General features: G+C 47.2%; 1 protein-coding gene across 4 annotated transcripts in view; it reads left to right on the top strand.

Annotated features, from left to right (window-relative positions):
* The window catches only part of CDK8 (cyclin dependent kinase 8), a 74,200-nt gene extending 67,409 nt beyond the window's left edge, over positions 1–6,791 (top strand). For 3 of the 4 annotated variants that reach the window (XM_040055855.1, XM_040055857.2, XM_040055858.2), the window contains 3 exons: positions 642–720; positions 840–998; positions 5,495–6,791. In XM_040055855.1, the coding sequence (XP_039911789.1) occupies positions 642–720; positions 840–998; positions 5,495–5,620 (364 nt within the window). In that variant the 3' untranslated portion in view covers positions 5,621–6,791. The remainder of the gene's footprint in view (positions 1–641; positions 721–839; positions 999–5,494) is intronic. The other variant, XM_040055856.2, reaches the window with a different exon arrangement.
* Positions 6,792–24,145: the final 17,354 nt, after the last annotated feature.

A 24,145-nucleotide genomic window follows, 5' to 3' on the forward strand; every position in this document is an offset into this window, starting at 1 on the left:
TTTAAAATCATGCAAATGATTGGCTGTTGCAGAAACTGGTTTTAGAATAGTGTTTGGCTTTTTTCTCAAATTTAGGTTGACATTTTAATGTGAATACACGACGAGTATTGCTAACAGGTGTACAGAGACTTTATTATAAATACATTCTATGTGAAGGGCAGGTAAATATTAGCTTGTACTAGCAGTTGCAAATCCATGTGGACTGTGAGATAAGAATTGACAGGTGAAGTTTCTAGTTACTTTTAAACTTTTTTTCCAGGTGGTTTTGTTAATAGTCAGTGAAGCTTCCAGGAATATTTTCAGTTAGTCCTGAGACTGGGAATTACACAATAGCTGAAGTGAGATAGCTCTTTGTGCCCTTGCAGGTACCTAAAGGGGGATGTACCTTTCTAGCCAACAAAAAAAATTATTGGGAGCTTAAGTTAGTGTATAAGTGTCAAATGAACATTAAAATCACATGTGAAAATGTTTTTACAAAGTTTAGAATACGGTGATAGTCAGACAAGGGAAAACTTCTCCCTTAGTTACAGGTATTAAATGATGGATCAGGCATCTTGACACTATCATGGGTGAAGTGTGAATCTTACAGGTCTAACCCTTCTGTTCTAATACAGTGATAAATAGACTTTTTTGGGGGACAGTGTTTTTGCAGGTTGTCAAATCCCTTACCCAAAACGAGAATTTTTAACAGAAGAAGAACCAGATGATAAAGGAGACAAAGTAAGTACTAGAAGAACAGTATCATCATGTTTCACTGGCTTTTATACTATTTCCTGATTTTGTGTTATTTCATGTACTGCTTTTGAGTTGAAATTTTTCTTTGTGTTTAAACAATTGAGAAGAACCAGCAGCAGCAGCAGGGCAATAACCATACTAACGGAACTGGTCATCCAGGGAACCAAGACAACAGTCACACACAGGGACCCCCACTGAAAAAAGTGAGAGTTGTTCCTCCTACCACTACCTCAGGTGGACTTATCATGACCTCAGACTATCAGGTATTTTGCTTTATTCACATATTGTGTATTTGCTTTTCATGTTTAGAGCAGTGTTTCTTTAAATTAAAAAAATAATTTTGTAAATGTTGCTGTATTAACTGTTACTTTTTGGCACCTTTTGAATTTTTTTCAGGTTAATTTAGTTGATGATTTGTTGATATCCTGATGCTCTTTAGGTTAGCAGTCAGGAAATTCAGAAAATTAAGATCAGACATTTATTAGAGTTACTAATTATTACCTTCATATTAGGGAATGCTAATAGTCATGGACCAGGAGCCTGTTATGCTGTGCTCTGTATCACGTAAAAATGCCATTTCTTGCTTGAACAAGCCTGTGATGGTAGGAGGCAGAGGATATTGCAGTGAAAAAGCTGTGAAATAACAATCTGAACAACTGTTCTAGTTGGATTAATGGATACAGAAACAGTATTTTGGGTGACAAATAAAGACTTGGCATGATGCTGTCATAATCTCTTTTGAAGACCAAGGGAGATTCCAGGTTGAGTAAGCCAAATATTACAGATCTGAAAACAGGTGAGGTGGTGGCAGTCAGTGAGCAAGGAAGATGAGGAGGTGTTTTGGGAAAAAACACTTTAGAACCTGAAAAATGTGTTCTGGCCTTCCTGCATTTCAGCTTCTGCTCAGATATTAGGAACCTGGAGTATAAGAGTATCTTTAGCATCCCAGCGAATGAGATCTGAGTTTTTGGGTTTGGATGAGGTTACTGGAGACTGGGGAGAAGAGAGTTAAGGACAGAACCTTTGGTTAATGCAGGCTAAAAAATCACAGAAGAGGAGCAGGGAAGACTTCGAAAGATTCACAGGAGCAGTTAGAGAACAGCAGATTTTTGCAAGCCTGGGGAATAGGTGATTTCATGAGGAGGCATGCTGCTGGAAATGTTAGCCTGCAGGAACTAACCATTGCATACTGGTTCACAGGGAATGCACAGTACAGGTGGCCAGTTGGCAGACAGTCTTGGATGAAATCAAAAGATGGGGAAGTTGGAAACTGTTGGCAATGTTTTCAGTTAATTTAAAGATTATTATCTAAATGTGAGACCCTGATAGTGGAAACCCACTTAGCTGGGCTTATAGTCTGTAGCAAAACGTAGGGAGAGTTAAAGAACAGAGTCAGTAAAGGTGCTGCTGTCAACTTGCCTTTCAGTTAGATACGGCTTCTCCATGAACCTCCAGTGGGCTTTGAAATCTTGCCTTTCAGAGTTTGTCCCTGAGAGTACCAGATAGCCTTAGAAGCTGCCTGGGGGCATTCCCTTCATCCTTACCTAAATCTGTGTACTCTCAGCGTGTGCCAAAACTTCAAAATACTACAAAAATATAAAATAAGATCGTTTTCAGGAGCTTTATTGTGAGACCCTTCATATGAGTCCCCAAGTGCCTTTGTTCACTTTATCCCAGGACGTCAGTAACACATCAGTTTGCAAGCCACTCTCCTTGAACAATATATCTTTTTAGAGCTGTTTGAGACAGTGGTGAGCCTTAACTATAGTTCTGCAGGGTGGGGTGCCTCTAAGTATAAATGTCATTTTTCTTTTAGTAGGATTATCCATCGCAGGCACTCTTACAGGAGTTTCATCCCTTTCAGTTGGGCAAGCTGCAGCCAGTTGCTGTTTTAGCCTTTTAATTGGCTCTTTCTTCCACTTCTTAAAAACACACATGCAGAGCAGAAGGCAAATGCTGTAACTTTCTTAATCTTGCCTCGGGTGGAGTCACACATCTGAGGAGGTTGATTCAGAGGTTGTGTACTGAGCCCCATTTACATGCCCTATTTACATGCCCTTCACCTATTTTGCTGCTGCATTGTGGCATTTTGAACAAACTTCAGCTTCTAGTTCTGTGAGCCAGAGCTGAGGTTTGCTGGCTGACAAGTCAGAGGACTCAAATTGCTGGGCCAGAGTTGGCATTGGTTTGTTTTCAGTTCGTGCTCATGAGAATTTTTGTGCTCACAGATACCCATCCTGGGATTACAGCTGGGGACATCCCTTATTGAAAAACATAATTTCAGAGTACTTTTCCTTAAGATAATTGCTGTTTTTCTGTTTCAGGAGCTCTTACTGGTAACTTGACTACTCCTGACCAGTTCTTTCTGCTGTCTCTTTAGGAGGGAAAATACCTGGTTTTCAAAAAAATACATATTTTCCCCCCCTAGCCTTGCAAAGAAGCAGTCAGTAGATGTGTTCTGATTAAGTTGTCTGGAAAACAGGATAATTAAAGAGAGTAGACATGAACTTGCTAGCATTAGAACAAAAGCAGTTAAGAGTTTCCAACTGATAGTTTCAGATCTCCCTGAAAAAAATTCCTCACATTTTTTGCTTCTGATCCAGCAGCTTGAGGGAGAGGGAAAACAAACATTACAATACAGTCCTCTGTTTTAATCAAACACCTGTTCCTTTGTTCTTCATTTGATTTGCTCAAATTCCCCATATAAAGCTTGTGAAGAAGGATTGCCATCTCCTGGGCAAGGCACACTAAGACAGTTTCTGCATTCACTCAGAAGTCAAATTACTCTCTGCAGGGCACACTGACCTCATATCCTTTTCTGCCATGCATAAAAATAGTAGACACATGGCACACAGACTTTCTTGCCTCCTTGTTTAAATCTGCAATGTGACACTCCCAAAGGCAGTGTGATTAAACAGGCTGGAGCAATTCCACTACTCTGAGCTTTTGCTTGTGATAACCCTCTGGGTGCTTAATGGTATTTAGAAAGGATTGGATATTTACTTTTGTTCTTGAACAAAAGCCATTTGTTGCTCTGAGTGTCATGAAAGAATCTGACTTCATTGCTTCTGTCTTAAAAATAAGATCTATTTTAGAAGTCAGGATGTGGGGAGTGTTTTACAACTGAAGTGAGTGGTCAGTTTCAGATGATTAAACTTGTGATGGCTTCCTACATACAGGAGCCACACATGGGCAAAACCAACACTGAAGACTTTTGCTCTTTGACTTAATCCTTCTCTCAAGGCTGAAGGCAAATGCCACAAAGTTCAGTCACTGTGCTAATGGTGTGGTTTGGCAGTGCTGGTTTGTTCCCACTAAGTGCTGGTCCAGCCATTTCTCCCCCTTTTCTCTAGAGGTCCTATGAGCAAGTGTTAGTAAGTAGAGTGTGCCTTTTTGTTTCTGCTATCATCTCAGCATCCTGGGTATAGCTGCTGTTCTAAGTGCTGTACAACAACAACAAAATTTGGGCTCTTGTTTTGTGTTGTGACTTAGTATTTTACTTTCTCACAGTGTTGGTTCACCACAGTTATTTCCTATTCAGGTCTCAGTAGCAATACCCTAGTCCTGGAATACTTTATAGAAGTTTCCAGACCTCTTCTAGACGCAGCTTTTCCTAAAAAAACATAACACGTCCTGTGATATCAAGAATTCAGAAGCTACACAGTTTCTCAGTGCTGCAAACTTTGTGAGGGCATGTAAACCATAATATGAATATAAACTAGCACAGTACTGTACTGAAATCGTGTTAATTTAATGAAATGTTAAATGCTACTAAGTGAGCAGATAATTCCATTGCAAATCTCATAAGCAATCCTTCTTTCCTTTATAACATATGATCAGTAAATAATAACCTCTGGGTTAAAATTGAAGTAGGCAGTTGCTGGTATGCTGAGAGCTTCTTGGAATGATGAATGCTCCGTTCAAATAATTGCGGGAGTGCTGGTTGAAAGGGGCCTCTGGAAACCATCTAACCAAGTCTCCCACGTGGAGCAGTGCTATTGCTAGTTCTGACTCATTCAGGTTAGCATGGCTTTGTTAAGCTGAGTCTTAAACACCTTCATACAGAAAGACCTCACAACTCTGTGCACAGGTTCTTCCCATGCTATACTGGCTTGTCGTGGTCCCTCCTCCAATGTCCCATCTGAACCTCCCATGCCACAATCTAAGGACGTTTTTTGCCTGAAATACTGGTTCCACTGAGGAACATGTTGCTGTTGCCTTCAAACTCTCCTTCAAGTATTTTAAGGCTGCTGATAGATGACACCTTAGCCCAGTCACAGTTCTCTCAGCCTGTACTCCTAGGTCACACAAAACGGTGGCAAGTATATCCTCTGTGTGTGAAAATTTCCAGAATAAGGCAGAGTGGCTCATCAGCAGTAGGACACCTCACCTGGACCTCCACCCCAGCCCACCTTCCTCGTAGGAGAAGACCACTGCAGTGAGTGATGGTAGCCCAGTGCCACGTGCGGGTGCACAGTAGCCATTTGGAGGGTTGGCTGGAGGTTTGACTGTGATGGGTGAAGATTTCCAAGAGCCTATTAGGGTGGATAGCAGAAGGCTGGCAGCTGTCACTTTCTAATCTGATATTCCTGATGTCTGTTACCTGCTGTAATCAGAGTAAGTGAAGCAAAGCCTGGAAGTGCAGCTCCTTTGAGACCGTGTGTGCTGGGTGCCTCTTGAACAAAAGGAGTCAGTCTGTGAAATTGTCTTGCCGTGTCCGTGTTACGAAGGGCTGTGTGTCTGTGCTTTCCCCCTGCAGCGTTCCAACCCCCATGCTGCCTACCCCAACCCCGGACCAAGCACATCGCAGCCACAGAGCAGCATGGGATACTCAGCTACCTCCCAGCAGCCGCCGCAGTACTCGCACCAGACCCACCGGTACTGAGCCGCACCCGGTGCCGTCGAAGCGCTGTCGCTGATGCTGCAGGACCGGCCGCGCAGCTGCGTGCCAGGAGCCCGCCTTGGGCCGCAGAATGTACTGTACAACCACACCTCCCACCTGTCCCACCGCCACCGCCCGCCCCCGCCGCGGGGCCGAGTGGGGGCTCCCACGTTGTACCTGGGTTCGGGGTTAGACTTGAAAGGAAAGTGCTAGCACGGTTTGTGTTGTGGATATGCTACTTCTGTAGTTTACTTGACACGGTTCAGACTGACCGATGCGTTTTTTTTCAGTGACGGTCTGTAGCGGGTGAAGCTGTGAAATGTGCTAGGGGCAAGCATTTTTGTTGTCGTATGTGGTGAATTCTCTTGATGTAACAACTTCATCTGACCAATAGTACACGACATCTTTGAACTGGTACTTGAAGCATACAGTATACGTTACCATGGCAAAAAAGCAAACTAACCGTAACTCTCGGACGGTTTTGATAGACGTTTATTTTTAGTGACTTTTGTGGGTTGGTTCATTTTCCACCTAGATCAATGTTTTATGACCGACACGATTGCTACGATGAGATTTTTTTTTAAGAATATGAAAGCGTTTGCGGTTTTTTCCCAGCGATTACAAACGTCCCAAAGATTTATTTCCGACGTAAGTTTTTGTTTTCGTTTTGAAATCTATGACTTGACTGGTATTAAAGCTGCTATTTGATAGTAAAATAAGTATGTTGTCATTGATATAAACATGTTTGGTTCAGCAAACGAACTAAAATGATTGTCATAGACAGTGTTTTATTTTTTTCCTGTTGGTGTTAATGATTTGTGAGCATGCTTTGGGATTAAAAAAGCATGAATGATATTTCCTAAAAAGGGTGCGGCATCCATTCAGATATTTTGTCATGATTTTTGAAAACCAGCTTGGTGTAGTGGATTTTAAATTTTGTTCAGTTAATTTTTTTTTTTTTTTAATGTTCGCACGTTGTTTAGGGGTGCCATTCCTACTGCAGAGGAACAAGGTGTTAGGAGAGCCTTAGAATTTATGAGGAAAAACTTACATACAATGTACTGTATCAAACTATTTTACATGAATGACACAAGTATTCTGAGTAAAAAAAAAAAAAATCAAACATTGTTAAAACAAGGTGTTATGTAATAAATTTATTTTTCATAAATCTGCATATGACCTTTGCCTGTATTCCTTTTTATCATTGAAAACCCCCTGCTCCCTCATCCATACATCTGTATCAGGTGGTGTCCTGAGAAACGGCATGCAGCGGGAATTTGTCTTGCAAGGCAGGCTTCCGTTAACTGGTGAGAAGGATAATTTTTCTTTTAAAGAGGGGAAAAAAAAAGGCATTATTCTTGTTCTGTACACGTAGCTGATCAGCTGGAGATACTCTAAAAAAGGGTTTATTAGTAGCAGCATTTCCTAGATCAGGCAGCTCCTTTTCATCTACAAAATCCAGAGGCATTCCTGTCTGGATAGTTCTTCTGAGGTTTCTGTAGCTCATTCTTATTTTGGTAGGTAGTACCACACCATGATTTTGACATAGATCCTGCGTGTATTGCATACATTTTTTTCTGCAGGTGCTTCATATAGTGTGCATATCAACTGGTGTGATCCGTGCAAATGCGCTGAGATGCCAATGGGGGGGTAAAACAAAATCCAAATCATCAGCCCGAAGGGCAAACCATGTTTGAAGTGAAGATAAAACTACCTGACTGCAGGGACTGCAGGTACAAGTATTCAGGAGACTTAAAACTAATGAAGAAAATCTGAGTATAGAATTTATGATGCTGTATGATCCCCTCTTAATTTTGACATGAAAGGTGTGAAGATTTGTCTTTCCGTGGTTTCTGGAACAAGTTAATATATAGGTGGGAGTCCCTTAAACTTCGTGGTTTGCTTTTCAAGTGAAAGCATTTCAGTTTTTATTTTTCTTTTATGTATAGGTTTTAAGCCTGTCAGTTCAGTATGTCCAGACTCTTCCCTGGTGCCAAGAGTAACTTTTTCTTTAAGCGCTATTGGACCAGATTTTTGTATCCTCTTGATGCATATTCATATTAATGCGTAATAGATAATATTATTCATGTAATAGCAGACTTTATTTGATACCACTGTATTGTGATGTCTACAGTTGAAAAGTAGCAGGCTTGCTTGAATTGCATTTTTGCAAAAGGAAATGCATCCAGTTGACAAAAGGTGCTCTTGGCCATTAGTTTATGCTTGAGTTTAATTTTCTTATTAAGAGTGTATTTGCGTTAAAGATGCAGCTTATCAAATAATTATGATAAAGCTAAATTATATTCTGCATTTAGTTTTGAATAGCCTGCTACTCTCAATTTCATTCCCTTTTATTCTCATTTTTAGTAGATATATTGCAGATTACATCAACAAACATCCTACAGGCAAGTCACATCTTAATATTTGACTTGCACTGATGTCTCAGTCATCTGGTCATTTGTTGGGAGGTAGCTGAGGTTTTTTCTCTAGCACTTTGGAAAGAGAAAGTTTTTCAGTGCTTGTTTATAACCTGGGGTACCTTGAAGACTTGAATCTGTATTGCAGATAAAATCAATCACATCATATTTGTGATAATTATAAGGCATCTTCTGCATCAAATAAGCTTTTTAACACTGGCTTTAGGAATACTGAGGGCAAGGCTCTAAATTACTTTTTCTGAATTGTATAAAAATACATTAATCCTGTTGTTATGCTCTTGACGGGGCTTTTACGTGAGGGTTGCAGAGCGAGGAGGAGAAGAAAGCACCTTTGAGAAGGGTTTAATAGAAGAGTTTAAAATTTCCATGAGAAGATGGCAGCAGCAGCCAGTGTGTGAGCCGTGCCTCTTTCCTCACATGGCTCAGCTTTTGTTACTGGATTCAAAAACTTCAAAGCTTTTCCTTACTCACCGACAATTATCTGGACCCATCTGAGTGCATTTAAAATAGCTGGAGCCTGGGAGCCTGTCTTTGTTGCTGCGATTAAAGGACAAATTGTTTTGCTAGAGCAGGCTCATGTTGAAAATGGGCTACAAGCTTAACTTGATTGTGAGGATGAATGTGCTATTGCACCTTAACCTTGGCACTCCCAGCAAGCCTGGCCTGTGGCAGCTCTGCATTTATCATACCGAATAAAGACCCAGCTGCTCGAAGAAGAAATAAGTTTAACTTGCACTTATCCCTTTTGAAGAGGGTTTTAGCATTAGTTGTGGAAGGAGCAGTCCCACCTTCCTAGAAGGAGGAACTAGAAGGCTGATTTTGTCCTGTTCTTTGCTGTGTGTGTATATATAAATAGGAAAATACTCCGTGTGCTCGCAGAGTTGCCCGTGGCAGTGCCCAGGTGAGGGGTAGGCCAGTGTTCAGGTTTTCTTTGAGCTTTTTTTTTCAGGGGAGGTTTAGGCTGGATATTAGGAAAAAGTTCTTCACCCAGAGGGTGGCTGGACAGTGGAACAGGTTTCCCAGAGAAATGGCCATGGCACCAAGCCTGACAGAGTTCAAGCACTTAGATAATGCTCACAAGTCATGTGCTGTGATTTTTGGGGTTGTCCCGTACAGGGCCAGGAGTTGGACTTTGATGATTTTGTGGGCATGGTTAGGCAGTTTGGATGCCACCAAGTGGGGTAATGGAGCCTGTGGGATCTCGTAGGACTTATTGTGTATCAGGAAGGAAAGACAGAGTATTTCTTGGAGCCAGTGGTGAAGTTGCAGACCTGCCATTTGGAGTAAATATTATTGCTGTGGTTAAGATCAGCCTCATTTCTGCAGAAGGAATGAGTGATGTGATGCCCCCTACACCATATTTTAGTTTCTCCCCTGAATAGAGCAGCCTTTTTTGGTTGAGTAGGGCAGCCATCCCAGCATCTTCTTTCAGGCTGAATGGTGACAGTGCTTCAGGCTGCCAGTTCTGAGACAGTTTAATATCCAGCATCCCTGGAGACAAAGGTAGATGAGCCTAAATCAGTGTAATTTGCTTGTCACAGCTATGCATAAGGAACACTCTGAAATAATTTGTCAGACATCTCTGAATGATGGGATGTACAAACTGTACTCCAGCAGTAGGATAGAGAGAGAGAAAGGTGCTTTACCCTTTGAAAGCAAAACAGAAACAAAGCTGCCGCTGTTTCTACCAGGTCTCTTGTGATAAGTTCCTCTTGAGGATTTCAGACAGCCTTTATCTTGGTGGTTGGCTTCAGTGATGGCAGAAGCTGTCTCCAGAGGACTGTCTGTACTTGCAGAGATCCTGTGCTGGAGAGCTGGGCACTGGCACTGGTGTTAATGAAGCCATTGCCCTGGGGTGATGCATGCCAGCTCCAGCCCAGGATGGGAATCTGGATGAGCTCCATCACCGCTCTGAAAGCTCCCATGTCACAAGATGCTGAAAAGTACTTTGCAGCCTGCCAGCACTAGGGCGCCTTTCCTTGGCTCTCAAGGAGTTTAATTATCCCTGAGTTTAACTGTCCCTTTGCATTCCTGGCCCTGCGTAGGTGGACTGGGTAGTGCCCTGAGCCAGGGGAGGGTGATGAAAGGGCTGGTGCAGGAGTGGTGGTTATTTAAGCTGCTCAGCACATCTTGGCACGGAGCCCTGAGCCCACAGAAGCACCAAGGACAGCCTTTACGGCATGTGCTTTTGGGAAGTGTTTCCGTTTGCTCAGCCGGGGATGTGGGAGAGCTGCCATATCCTTGGAGCAAGCCTTTGTTTAATGTTTGTGGGAGCTTGGAATTTGTACAGTGTGTGAGGAGCAGCCTCTGACACCGTTAGGTACATGGGGAATGCAGTGGCTGACCGAGGGAGGGAGATGAAGCTGGGATTTGTGTACAGACAGTGCTGAGACAGAGGTGAAAAGCCCTTGAGCAGATACTTACGGAAGGCCCATGGTTACACTGAGAAGGCTCAGAGGGATTGTCTTGCCCTGAGGTGTAAATTGCACCTGTATTTCATGGGATCTCATTCCTCCTCTGACCCAAAATCTGACCGTGTCCTACACTGGTTTATGCAGGGGTGCCTTTAGCATTTGGCTGGTCTTCCCACAAGGTGCTAGTCCGGTGTGCTAAGGGCTGCACTTATTGATCACCTTTTAAAATCAAAATTCTGTTTATAGCGTTTGTCAAGTATACTTTGGGACCTGTGAAGTTCCTACATTAGCCAAGCTCCACCTTAGTGCCCCTTACCTGGGCAGGGGAGAGAGTAGGATATATTGTTTGGCGTTCTTCAGCCACGTGCTCCTGTAGATCAGAATATGGAGGTATCCAGCAAACTGTGGAGAAGGATTCTCTGGGGATAAATCTGCATTTGGGTGCCAGCAATGATCCCTGGGGGAGGGGGGTTTTGCTTTGTGGTTTGCTCAGCTCAGTGTAGACAGCTCATACACACGGCTTGGGCACTCCTGATGTCCTCTGTGCAGGCTTCAGGCTTTGCTCTGGCTCTCTGCCCCACCTTGCTTTCAGATGAAGGTCCAAGGAGTGTGATGTCCCAGCCCAGGAAATCCCTGTTTAAACTCCTAAAATATATTCCACTCCCACCAGCCATGCGGGTATGTAATACAGCTGCGCAATTTACTTGCACACCAGACAAAACCAGCTGGTTTGAAAATCCCCTCAGTGTCCTTGGAGGCCTTGCTGGGAGAGCCCTGCAGGGATTTCTGATACAGAGCAGCCTGTGCCCTCCCCAGTGATGGGCACACCGTGCCTGGGGCTGATGAGCAGCTGCTTGATCAGATCTCATCCAGCCCCCGCTCCATGGTGAAGAGGTGAGGCTGTCATTTGCCATCAGTCCAGCTTCCCAGGAGGAGGAGAAGAAAGGGGGCTCAGGCAGTGCCCTGTGGGCCTGAGAGGAGAAGGGAAGGTGGTGGCTGCAGGCAACAAGGTGCCAGTCAGACTGGTGGGTCTGGTGCCCTGGGCTCAGCAGGACATCTATGGCTTGAGATGCTGTGGAGACAGTCAGAAGGGACGGTCTGCTGGAAATCCTCCTCCAGCTGAAAAAGTGCAGAGGGTGTGAGTGCTCGAAAGAGACCAGCCCATGTCCTGCAGCTGCCTTACACAGCACCTGGTTCCTCACAGTGCTTCCAGCGTCTGCTGGGATCTGCAGTCCTGCTTCCAGCCCCCTGGGGCTTTGTTGCTGTGCCCTTGCCCATGAAATATCACTGAGTGCAGCATCCGAGGTGTGTGAACGGTGATGCACAGTCATGGGGAAAGTTGGTGGCACAGGTGCCAAACCACTGCTCTAATGAACCACACACTGGGTCATGTTTACAGGAGATGGATCATTTTGCTTAAAATATTACAGTGGGAGACGGCTCTAAGAGTGACTTTAGCTTTCACCAGGACAGAAGGCAGGGAAAATGGATCAACATAACACATTATCATGAAAGCTTGTCTGTCCTACTTTTCTATCTGTTAGAGTTTGTTTTTGTTTTTTTAATAGAGAACAAAAAGTATGAAATCCAGTTCACTGGGAACAAGGAGGAATGGTGTCCCAGAGGTTCGTGTTTTAATGGAGTAACCTGTGCTGCACCATGCAGTGCCCATAAACCAGCAACGTGCACATACCCCAAAGGAATGAGGAAGGGCCGAACTGGAATCTGGATGTGGAGGGCGAAGCGGGTGTCACACAACTGCAGTTTGAACAGAAGGCCATGAAAGGGGAGCTTCCCCCTGCTTTGGTTCCAGCACACTCAGACACGTGCCCACGGGCAGTGACTGATCCCACTGTGCACAGCCCAGGCGTGCTGCAGCCACCAGTGCTGCTCCTGGGGTTCGGTGTGTTTGAGGGGGGTCCTGGAGGGTGCAGGGCCACAGGCAGCGGAGGGGGTGGTGCAGTTTTGTTTCCATTGTGGTTTCTCACAGAACGCTGCAAAATGGGGCAGAGAAGCCCCGGCGTCCTCCCCAGAGGAGACTGGAAAATAGAGAAGTCATCGCTGTTATCGAATCTGCAGTTTATTCCTTAATTAAAGGCATTTCCAGAGAAAAGGGTTAAACATCCACACTGAAAACCATTTTTGCTGGCTGGAAACGTAATTAATGGATTGCAAAAATTACTTTGCTCGAGAGCAGCGCCTGAAACAGTGGTATTTAAAGAGGATAGCTTATGCTCCATAAGATTACAAGTACACCTTTGCTGATCCTTAACATTCCTTGTATAATTCTTAAAAATGCCAGGAATTAAAATATCGATTATGCTAATTATTTATCAAATGTTAATATCTGAGAGCTATTCAGAACAAAATCCTGTGCATAAGGAGCAATGATGCAGAACGTGGCCTGTCCTGAGAGGTTATTGATCTTCACAGTGATGTATCAAGGCAGATTATCGTATATATGTATATCTATATTTTTTTTTCCATTGGTATTTCAGTCAGTCTTATTATGAAAATCTTACAGCATCAATGGCTTGGAGCAGATGCAGTTGGGGATCAGAATCTCCCAAATAAACCATCACACACCTCCTCAGGCTTCCAAGTAACACAGGGAGGGGAAAAAATCCTCCCCAAAACCTGAGACACATCAAACCACAGAGGAGGGAAGATTATATGTGACTACGTCATGGACTCTGAAAATACCAAAGCTGAGGCCACAGTAAGAAAAGTTAAAAGGTGTGCCAGAATGAAAACTACCTAGAAAAAAAAGCAAACCGGTATTCTGGAGATACTTTGGAGGAGCACGAATGCAAGGGTGCTGCAGGGCAGGCAGACAGTGACGTGGTTTGGGGCTGGGGCAGTACCAGGACCTGCTGCTCCCCCGTGTTCCGGGGGCTGGCCCACAGCTGAGTTCCCTTTGCATTCCCAGGTGAGTCAACATTTCCTAGTGCTGCTCCTGCCCAAATCAAGCTCCACTCACGTCCCTCTCGAGGCTGGTGCCTGGCAGGGGTCCAGGGGGGAGTGAGCCCAGGCAGGGCACTGTCCCTGCTGTGCCAGAGGTGGGTGTCAGGGCTGGGTGGTGGCCAGCACTCATCTCCACTTAGTGCCACATTGCATGGAAGAGAGTCTGATACAAGTCAGAGCAAATGCAGCTCTCAGGCTCTTACTGATCAAGCCTCACGCAGGGTGCTATTCCTAATAAATATTTTAGGCAGTAAAACATCCTTCAGAGAGGGCTGCTACATTCCCGTTGTGTGCCACCTTGCTGGGAGAAGCCCGCCTTAGCTGCTTCAAATATTCAAATGCTTGATATATAGTTACTGTTTTATGGAAAAATGCCTCTGGGTGAGATGTGTTTAATAGAGAGAGGCTAATATGTGAGTGATTTATCTCATTTTGCTAAGTTCATGCCTGTAATTCAATAACCCCGTGAGCTACACTTAACTGTATTCAATAAAGATGATCTAGAGGAGATATTCGTGCAGGTGAAGGATTCAAGAACTGGAGGAAAGGTTGTTATAAATAAGTGGGTTTGAAGTAAACAGGGAGCTCAGGCAGAACTCTCCCCCAGGATAAATGTCTTGAGCATCATTAAACCAGTACAAATGGCTCTGTGAGCTGCAAAGATTTCTTCCTCTGAAAGGAAAAAGCTGTGAGAGAGACTTTCATTAGGGAGAAAATGCCACCTTGCGCTCCGGCCGTGACCCAAATCCTGCAGCAATCCTTCGCGGGCTGTCATCTTGGCGAGCATCCCCAGCAGAGCGTGCCGGATCCTCGGCAGTGAGGCGGGGTTACGAAGGGCACAGGAAGGTGGTTTTCCAAGCAGACAGAGGAAAGAGGTGTGACAGCCCAGGGCTTTATTCTCCACCTGCTTATAAAACCTTCAGACACGTACTTGGGTGTGCAAAGTGCTTTACAGACAGCGCTGCGTGCGCACTCTGACAGCCTGACAGGGAAATGCGGCCTCTAAAAGCTGTTCGGGGCTGTAATTGCCCGGTTTGATTGTGAAACTAAAGTAAACAGCACTGGCAGCTGAGTCACCCAATTGCAGACCTGAAGCACTTCTAAGTTAGGTCTAAAAATATCGTGTGTGCTTCTAAGTTACCGGCTGTATGGAGAAGAAAAGGGCAGTGAAAAATGGAGGCATCACAGCATTGACAGTGACAGCACCAAGGGCTTTGGGGTGAGGTGTCCCTGGCCCGGCGCTGTGGCCAGCAGGCGTGGAGCAAAAGCAGGAGGCAGGAGCTTTAAACCAGAGAGGTGATTTCACACCACGTGTCATTACGCCGTGGGCTCATGGCAGCCTGGCAGTGCCAGCCACAGATTCAAAATGTGGCAGGAAAAAGTCATGAAAGGAAAATAATTTAAACACTGTTGCCGACAGAGACACTAACTCTGGCCTAGGAGGCCCCTTGGATCCCCATAGGTAGGGAGGAGAGGTTGAGAAGGTGCTACAGTGGGTTCACCCTGTCCTTGCCCTCCTCCCATGGCATCTGTGGCTGGTAGGGACAAGCTGTGGGGTCAGAGGGACATTTGGTCTGACCAAGGGTGACTGTTCTTCTACGACAGTCTCACACAGTGGGGGCAGCTGTCCCTAAGCCACCACATGAAGGTCACTCTGTGGCTGCAGCCTGGCAAATGTGCTCAGCCCCCTCAGTCCTGCAGTGTGGCCACTCGCCCAGCACAGCTGGAGCCTTTTGATATGAGATGCCTTTTCCTGGTCATTGCCTGACAGTCAAAGCCCAAAAACTTCAAAAATTTGAAAATCATCAGCCTTGGAGCAAAGTGGGTGAGAGGAGAGACTGAGCTGGCAGGGTTAGAGGAAGAGATGAGAGAGCAAGGGTGCCAGAACCCCTGGGGCACTGGCTGCTGCTGCCACAGGTCCTGCTGCAGGTACCACCAGGAGCTTGGGCATTGCTGAAGGGAGTGGGAAGGGCCTAGAGAGCTGCAGAATACTAGGCAGAGACAGAGACAGAAAGGAGAGCAGATGGAGGAAAGGACAAACATGAGCAGTGGGAGCGCCCCAATCTGTGCAACCCACAGTGGTACACATGCTACTAGCTGACTTCTCTTCCCAGTAATTATTGCGTTGGAATAAACAAACCAGCTCTTACTCCCTGCAGTCTCTGGTGTTCCTGGTGCCCACAATCCTCTTCAAAGACTCAGCAGTCAGCGCAGGAAAGGAGCTACAGATCTTGTTTCTATCCTGACACATCACTGCCACAGATGGGGCTGGCAGCAGCAGCCTGGGCTGAGGCACAGCCAGCTGCTCAGCTTGTCTGGGATGGAGCTTGGGATGACTGGAGCGCTGGAAGGGATTTTCCAAAGCATGTGTCACAAAGCTGACAGTTTTTTGTTTTCCTGCTACTTCCAGAAGAGACTTTGCTTGGCATGAGCTCATCTGTTTGTGAGGTTTGGCAGGGGCAGCCAGACCACTCACCCTGCGTGGGCTGTGGGCAGCCTCTCAGCGCCTCTCTCGGTCCTTGCCAGGGCCGAAGGAGATGCCTGGCCCTGGCATCCCACACTGCCCATTCCAGCCCGTCCAATGGGCCAAAAGGCTCAGCAGGAAGCCTAAATACACTCAAGTCTGTGGGGTGAAAGTTTGGAGGGACTGAGCCTTGAGTCCAGGACAACCTCCAAGGGTTTCTTTAGGTCAGTCGCTCTTGTGCCTTTCCAAATGTTTAGGAAAGGTCATTTTTTCCAGCTGATTCAAACAAAGACTAACGTTGATGTTTTTCTAAAAGCTTTCCAAAGAGGTTTCTGAGCAAAGCTGTACAGGCTAGGAGTATATCAGAGATGTGCCCTGGAGAGTAAAAAAACCCTTCTGGATTGCATTTCTTCCTCAGTCTGTAAAGTAGCTAATTGAGTGCTTTATTTATTTATTTATCTGGTTATTTATTTATTTATTTATTTATTTATTAGTTTGTTTTTCCCTTTGTTTGTCATTGATTTTGGTTGTTGATATGTTTGTAGATGCCATTTATGTGCTAAAATTTAGATCCTAAAATTTATCCCGGTTTTATTTTCACTCAAAAGCCACAGAAATCCGATGTATTATATTAGGCACTCATCTACCACCACAGCGATCTCCCTCCTTCAGACACTTCACAGTTCTCTGATTAGCATCTCTGTTTGCTGCGTTGCTTGCACACACTGTAACTATTTAGCATCCCATCTGCCCTCAACAGTGGTACCCTGGTCACCTGCACCAGCATCCGTGTAGGGAAAGTCTGGGGTAATCTGAAAGACACGGTAAATACAGCAAATCTCTCTCTCTGGATCTGAATAAACCAGCCCTTATAAATATGCAGAGTAATAAACCCTTAATGCAGTGTGATTAAAAAAGTTACGGTTCCCCCAGCAACCCCGAGGCGGCTGCCTCTCGCGTGCCGAGGCTCTGAGACGGCTTTGCCGGGCAATCAATGCCTTCATCTGCCTCCGTGCCACGCAGCCGGGTCCGGGTTGCCATGGGAATGCGAGGTCAGGCTCCGAGAAACTCTCTGCTCCCCTGCCCTGCCCTGCTCTCCTGTGCCTCGGTGACTGGCAGCTGCCTCCTCCAGCCGCCTGCTCCCAGCACGGTGCCCGGGAGCAGCTCCCCGGCCCTCAGTCCAGGCGCAGACTTCCCCCCACCTGGCTGCTGTTTCAAACGCCTTTTCTTCATCTTCCCCTCAGCGCTCGGTGCTTCCCTAAACGTGCTCTTTTTGTTCCGGTTTCTTTCAGTCCTCAGCCCCCAGTGAGGCTCGTCACACTGCCCCCAGTATTCTCCATCAGCTCTGGGTCAGCCCTCTCAGCTCGGCCTCTCCTTCTTGCTTTTCCCTGTGTGCCCTTACCGGGGCACGGGCACCTGCTGGGCCCTTTTAGAGGAGGGCTCAGCAAGTCTTTAGCGTAAAAGATATTGGATGAATGTCCTGAATACTTTGAGTGGGTGATCCCACGCCCCTCGTTTGCTCAGGGCAACGTGTGAATCTAGTCCACAAGCAGCGTTGGTCTCCAAGGCTGTCAAACAGCGGTGCAATGAAATAGGAGGTTTGGTTTTTGGAGGGGAGCTCTGCAAGTGATGAGGGTAAGGAGCCCTGCGGGCAGGAGCAAACCCAAAACGAGAATGAGGTATGCATTCTGCGAGTATTTAGCCCTTAGGAGCTCTCAGCCAGGATTTATGACACACACCGGGGGTTTAATGAAGTCAGAGTGTCTTTCTCACAGGTTCGCTCCTGCTCGGGCACGAATTGCCGGGCTGGATGCGGGAGCTCCGGGCTGCGGTTTTACGGCCACTTGTACAGGAGGTTGGGCAGCCGATGGCAGCGGCCCCTCGGCCTTCCCGGTATGACTCTCTGCATTTCAAACTGCTCATGGCCTTGTAATACGTGTAATTTACACGGAATGAAGTGTCACCCAGTCGGTGGCCGGGAGCAATGAATGCCACGGGGCTGCCGCCGCAGCCCGAGGCAGCCGGCGCAGGGAGAAGCCGCTTGCGGCTGGCAGCCCCCATCCCGCTGCAGGCAGCATCCCTCACTGCCTGCAGCATCCCTCACTGCCTGCAGCATCCCTCACTGCCTGCAGCATCCCTCACTGCCTGCAGCATCCCTCACTGCCTGCAGCATCCCTCACTGCCTGCGGCTGGCAGAAGCTCCCATCCCGCTGCAGGCAGCATCCCTCACTGCCTGCGGCTCCATAAAAGCTCACTTGGGAGGAGCTGGTCACACAAAGAAATTTTAATAATCCAAACGCTCCCTCCAGGTGTGACAGGGACCTCCCATACATCTGCGCACCGGGAGCATGACTAGGACATTGGCTGTGAACAAAATACTTGGTGATTTTCACAGATCTCTTTGCAGATATTTTTTCTTCCCTCTCCATCATCACCTCCCCTAGCAGTACACATCCTTCTTGCTCTTCTTTCCCCCACCCTCCCTGCTAAATTATGACTTCAGTAGAAGACATCTATCTCTGCTCACTGTACCATGACTATCCCTTAAATTTCATATTCTCTGTTTTATTTTCGCCCATTTTATCTGTAGGTAGCATTACTCAGAGACTGTGACTCCAGAATAACAAATAAATGTTCAGATTTTTTTTTTCCTTTTTCCCTATAATTTCAGTGTGATTAGAGATGTACCCTGTTAAGCCAAAACAGATAAGAGGCTAATGAGAGGTTCTCTTTTAACTCCACATGAAGGGCAGGCAGGGATTGCAAGGGATCTTTCTCCTGCAGGACACATGCTGCAGTGAATGCTGGACTTTTACTGAGCCTGGAGGAATCCTTGAAAATGAGGATCCAGGATTTACAGACTCCTATCTCCTCCTTTCTGCCTCGGTTTTGTGGGGATCAACAGGTCTCTGGGTTCAGGGATTTCACCTAGAGAGCAACATGACTGGTGCAGCTGCACTGTCCATGTGTGGTGTCTCCTGGCAGAACTAGAAGGGAGGTACATGGGCAGTTTGGAAGGGAGTTATTTCCCACCCACTGCCTGTGCTAACGGGAAGCTGGAAGCTAGGCTGCTATTGCTAGTCTGTAAATCCATGCCATTACGTGAGAACTGCAGTTTTCATTTTTTTGCAAAAAGTGGGAAAACTTGTAAATAGAAGACCTCATGTGTATTGGAATTCACCTTGGGATTCATTAGCTTTATTGCTGATTGGTTGAGCGAGGAGCCTTCACACTGCTAAGAATGTACCCAATAAAATGAACAGCACTTAAGCTTCAGGATTGTGAAGGGATGAGCAACGGCAAAATATAAACCCGGGTTCAACTGTGTTTAGTTTTTCCCCTTAACGCCTGCTGCAGTGCATCAGGATGATTTAATCCAGGGGCAAAATAGGCAGGCAAGGACTGGGCCCAGGAGCAGCCTGTGAAATCCAGCCCCAGCCAGCAACCCCTGGACACCTCTCAGATCCATCTCAAAGGATGAGCACCTGACTGTCTAAAACGTACTTAGTAAATGTCAGACTAGCTGAGCTGTGGGAGATGTGGTTGGGCTGTGGGAAGCAGAGAGGAGCTCTGTGGAGGGTCAGTGCCTCTGCCACGGGCTGTGAGGAGCGTGTGCCCCACACTGTCGGGTCCTGGCTCCTGTGTGGCACCTGCCCCTGGGCTGCTGCTGGGCCGTGTGCTTGGGCTACATTTTTGAGTGCTGCTTGTGTCAACTGGACACAGATAGGCTGGCTTAAAAGTAATCAGTCAGACCTGGAGAGGTCTATGAAAATCACAGAGTGTGAAGAGCAAACGGGACAGCTTGGTTTTTAAATTAATATAACTGGTTCCACTGTAAATTCTTGTTAACCTAGGTTGGCTTTTCTCTCTGAATATTCATGAAGTGAGTTCTCCTCGGTTGCCCTGAGCTCTGCAAGCAACGCAGTCACCTGAACACGGGGAAGAACTTGCATTCCTCTTTGAAGACTGGTGCACGGACATAGCAGCAATTGCTCCATGAAGGTTTCCCATTTATCAGACTGATGATGGAAACCAGGATCAGCCTCTGCGCCTGACTGGCCTGGGGCTGCTGTGCCGGAGGCTCTGGGCTTGCGGGCACACGGGCGGCCGAGTCTTTTGGGAAGGGGCCCTGAGCAGGACCGGGCACAGGCCAGCTTCCCTCCGGGGAATGCGGGAGGAGAGCTGCCTTCCTGGCGGGCAGGGAGCTGCCGTGCTCCCGGGACACAGGGTGAAATGTCCTCCACGGGGCGACACAGGCGCTGCCCAGCAGGCCGGCGCTCACCCAGCCTTCCTGACATTCCCTGCAGCTACGAGGATTGTTTTGGCAAGCTCAGTCGACCTCTTCCCGGCGCAGGCATCAGACGGAGAGGTGCGAGCTGCGCCCAGTGCGCCCAGCGGGGCGGAGCGGGGCGGAGCGGGGCTGCGAGCCGGGGCTGCGGGCACCGCGGTGCCCTGGATCCTGCCCTCGCTGGTCCCGGCCACAGCCCCGCTCCAGAGAGAGCCCCGACGGCTCTGCCGGGCGGAGCAGCTCTGCCGACAAGAAATAGACGGACTTTGTGGGAGCTTTCGTGGGCTGGTGATGGCGATGCCTCCAGCCTTAGCGCCCAGGGCCGCCAGGTGAGCGCTCACCTGTCCGACGGGCAAAGAGACCTGCGCCTCCCCCTCACCTGTGCGGAGGGACCTTATACCCCGGCACAGCCACAGCCAGCGCGGGGCAAAGGAGCGTTTTTAGATTTGGTGTGGAAAGGGCCGTCTGGGAGCTCTGCATCACTGGCTCCAGTCCTCAGCAGCCGCGGGTGATCACCGCCTCCCATTTCCCTCAGAGACTGATCAACCTCATCATCGCCTTCCTGCCCTCGCTCTCCTCCCCAGCAGTCATCCCCTCTTCCCTCTCGCAGCCCATCCCCGTGTTAGATCACTCTTGCGATGGTTTTGTTGCCGAGGGTCCTGCCTGCCCGCCCGCTCCAGCAAACCCCGGGGAGCTGGGAGAGGCGCGCCCAAGTGTAGTACGGGATCGCACCATAAGAGGGAGATGATTCCCTGTGGATTTTCTGGGGGACCTTAGCCCTGTCCTGAGTGGTGGGAGCCAGCGGAAAAGGTGGGCACAGAGCTCTGGCAGAGAGAAGAAGAAGGGGACATCTCAGGATCCCTCACCCTGGGAGCGTGGTGTCCTTTCCATGGGTTTATCCCAGGAGGTTGTCAATAGGTCTTGGGAAGGCTGCTATACCTGAAGGATAATTTCAGGTATTCCAGTGTGTTGCAACACAAAAAGGGCTGCAATGCCTTCTAGCCAAAGTGTTTTAAATATTATTCTCTGTAAAGTCAGTTTCTAACAGCCCCGGAGAAGAAAAATATTAATTTCGTTGCAAAACCAGCCTTCCTCCTCCAAGGGAAGGAACTTTTTTCCCCAGGGTCTGAAGCCCAAACTTAGACCTTTTGAACCATGCTTTTTGAACTTTAGCAAAAGAAGGGAAAACCCAAATCAACCAAAACATATGTATCAGTGTGGGTATCTTGCATTATCACCCTGGCTGCCTCAAAACCAGCACCCTGTTCCTCGGTGTTCATTTCTGGAAGAGATCTGAATTCAGCGACAAGGTGTGAGACATTTTGAAAAGTCTTCATTAAAGTGCTGAGATATTTCCCACCTCCTCCTCCTCCTCCTCCTCTCCCAATCACATCTTTTTTTCCCCCTTCTCTCCAAGCCTTGTCACAGGAGGTTAAGGAGCAGAATTGCATTAATTGCCTCTTTCTTCCAGTCCACAGCAATCTCCTGAGTGGCAGACACTGCTTTTGCCAAGACTGAAGCTGAAGAGGGCCCGAACTTTGCCAAGCTCAGAAGCTCCTGTGATGAAGAACAGACTGAAGTGTCCAACACACGGTGGCCTCCTCTACTCCTTCTGTGCCCTGGTGCTTCCAGCAAATGTTTGCAAGCCACAAGAAGTCTTGCCTGAGGCTGCTGTTGGCTGCTTGGCTCCGTGGAATGTGCATGGCCTCCCAAGGCATTGGGGAGAAGGCAGAGCAAAGGAGAGCAGCCTGCTATGAGAGGCGATGGTGGAATCCCCTCAGCACTTTCTCTCAGCCAAAGGTTTTGGGCTGCCAGGCTTTTGCAACGGGGACTCCAGAGCTGCCAGAGAAAGTCAAAATGCAGGTACCAAGCAAGGAAGTCTCTTGCCAGGGTAAAGCCTGTGAGCTGGTCTTCAGCAGGAGGGACGGGAGCAGGGAAACCCTTGTGGGTGAGACTGTGAGGAGAGAGTGGAGCAGGTCTCTGGTAGCTTTGTTCTCTCCCACATTCCCATCCCAAGAAACCTGTGTCCATATGTTGTAGCATGCAGCAGGTCCTGGACAGTGAGAGATGAGGCAGCGCTAATGTCGCATGCCTCCAGTTTAACACGGAGCACTGGCTGGAGAGGGAAGGATCCCCTCTCCCAGACCTCAGAGGGCACCACGTGGAAGCACCAAGTGGAGATGGCTGCACCGTAGCTGGTAGCAGATTTGCTCAGGGGGATGAAGACAAACCCATAGATTTCTTGCCTTCCCTGTATGGCCAGGAAGTCAGAGTTGTGAGCACTTGCTCTCTAGAGCTAAAAGCCGTAAGTATCAGGGCAGCTCCATTTCTAGTTTGCTTGCTAGAGAAAGTGGCTGAGAGAGCAGCCCACCAGAAAGTTTCCCAAAAGATAGGATCACCCTCTTCCTCTAGTGAGCACTTGCCTAGGTCAGAACTGCTCTATGTTAGACATTTTATCTTAGACACCAAAGGATGATTGCTTTTCTGAAGAGCTTGTGTTAACATCGTCTTCTGAAGAGCTTGTGTTAACATCATCTTCTGCTTTCTTCTTGTATTTATTTTTGCATTTCTTTCTCGGTACCTTCTGAAAGGGAAAAACAAGCAAACAAACAAAAAACCCAAAAAAACCCCAAACCAACCAACCAACCAACCAACCAACCAACCAACAACAACAACAAAACCCAAAACCCCAAACCCTGAAACAAGCAATCAAAAAACAAAAACAAACCCCAACCAACAACAAAACAAACAAACAAAAAAAAAACCCCAAACCCAAGCTACCCTAAACATCAACCAGTGAAATTCTGTACAAATATCAAAGGAAGAGTTGCTCCCTGTGCTAGGGTGCTGCAGTGTACATGAAAGCAACAACCACAGGGATGTGTCCAAGGGGCTCACTGAAGAGCCAGGAGAATGTGGGACATGGCTAGGGCTATGTGGGAGCTGACAGCAGTGCCAGATTTTGTTCCCAGAAACACGTTGTTTTCCAGGCACATGGCCAAGTTGGAATTACTGTTCCCAACCCTGTAAAGGACTGGCCCAGAGCAACATGCTCCAGAAAGGGGCAGCACAGCAGAGTCTGCTGTGAGCAGGCCTTGCTTTGCCTTTTTCAGAAAGTCAAATCATTTTGACAGAGGGCAAGAGGCTGATTGCGCCTTTGGTGCAGGCAGGCAGAGCACTCACATAGATCCCCTCTACCTCTGACAAGGAAGAAGGAGGACCTCCACAATACCCACACAGATTTAAAAAAAAAAGCAAACCCAAAACCAAACCAAGATGGGAAATTCCTTGGAGCTGATCAGGAGATTCACTTTTTCTAAAGCTCACTTGTGGTCCAAGCCAGAACAACAGTGTAGACACATCCTTTGCAACTGCCAACCACCCAACATAGCTAAGCTAAAGTTTACTTTAAGAGAAGTAAAACTGTCCCCAAAAGCCAGAGACTGCCTTGACTACAGTGGCAGAGCAGACAGATCCTTGCAGAACACTCGGATTTTCCTCCACCATCCTGCACACCCCTGCACACTCTGTGTCCCTGCACACAGCTGTGCCCAGCTGTGCTTTCAACTCTGCCCTTCCCGCTCCCACAGCTTCCACCCGGAATACGCCAAAGCTGTGTGCCTGCAGGGATGCAAGATCACAATCAAACATGCTCTTCAACCCTCCAAAGGCACCACTCTGTGCCTGTGCGAGGCCACTGGACTCCTTCCAGATGAGCTGAGCTCTCCGGGATGGAGAAAAAGTCCCCATGGCCTGTTTTGCCATACAGCTCTTTCGCTCTGTTTATGTGCTGGCTGTTCATCTGCAAATGCGAGGCAGAATTGGCCCCTAAAAGAGAGCTCAAGTCATCGGCGGAAACGTTTTTACTTAAATGAGCTGGTAGACAAAGACAAACAAAAGAGACTCTCTGGAGTCCATTAATTAACAGCATTATGTCATCTACAAGACTTCAGTACGTAA

This window comes from Hirundo rustica, chromosome 2, assembly GCF_015227805.2.
Source record: "Hirundo rustica isolate bHirRus1 chromosome 2, bHirRus1.pri.v3, whole genome shotgun sequence".
Classification (NCBI taxonomy): Eukaryota; Metazoa; Chordata; class Aves; order Passeriformes; family Hirundinidae; genus Hirundo; species Hirundo rustica.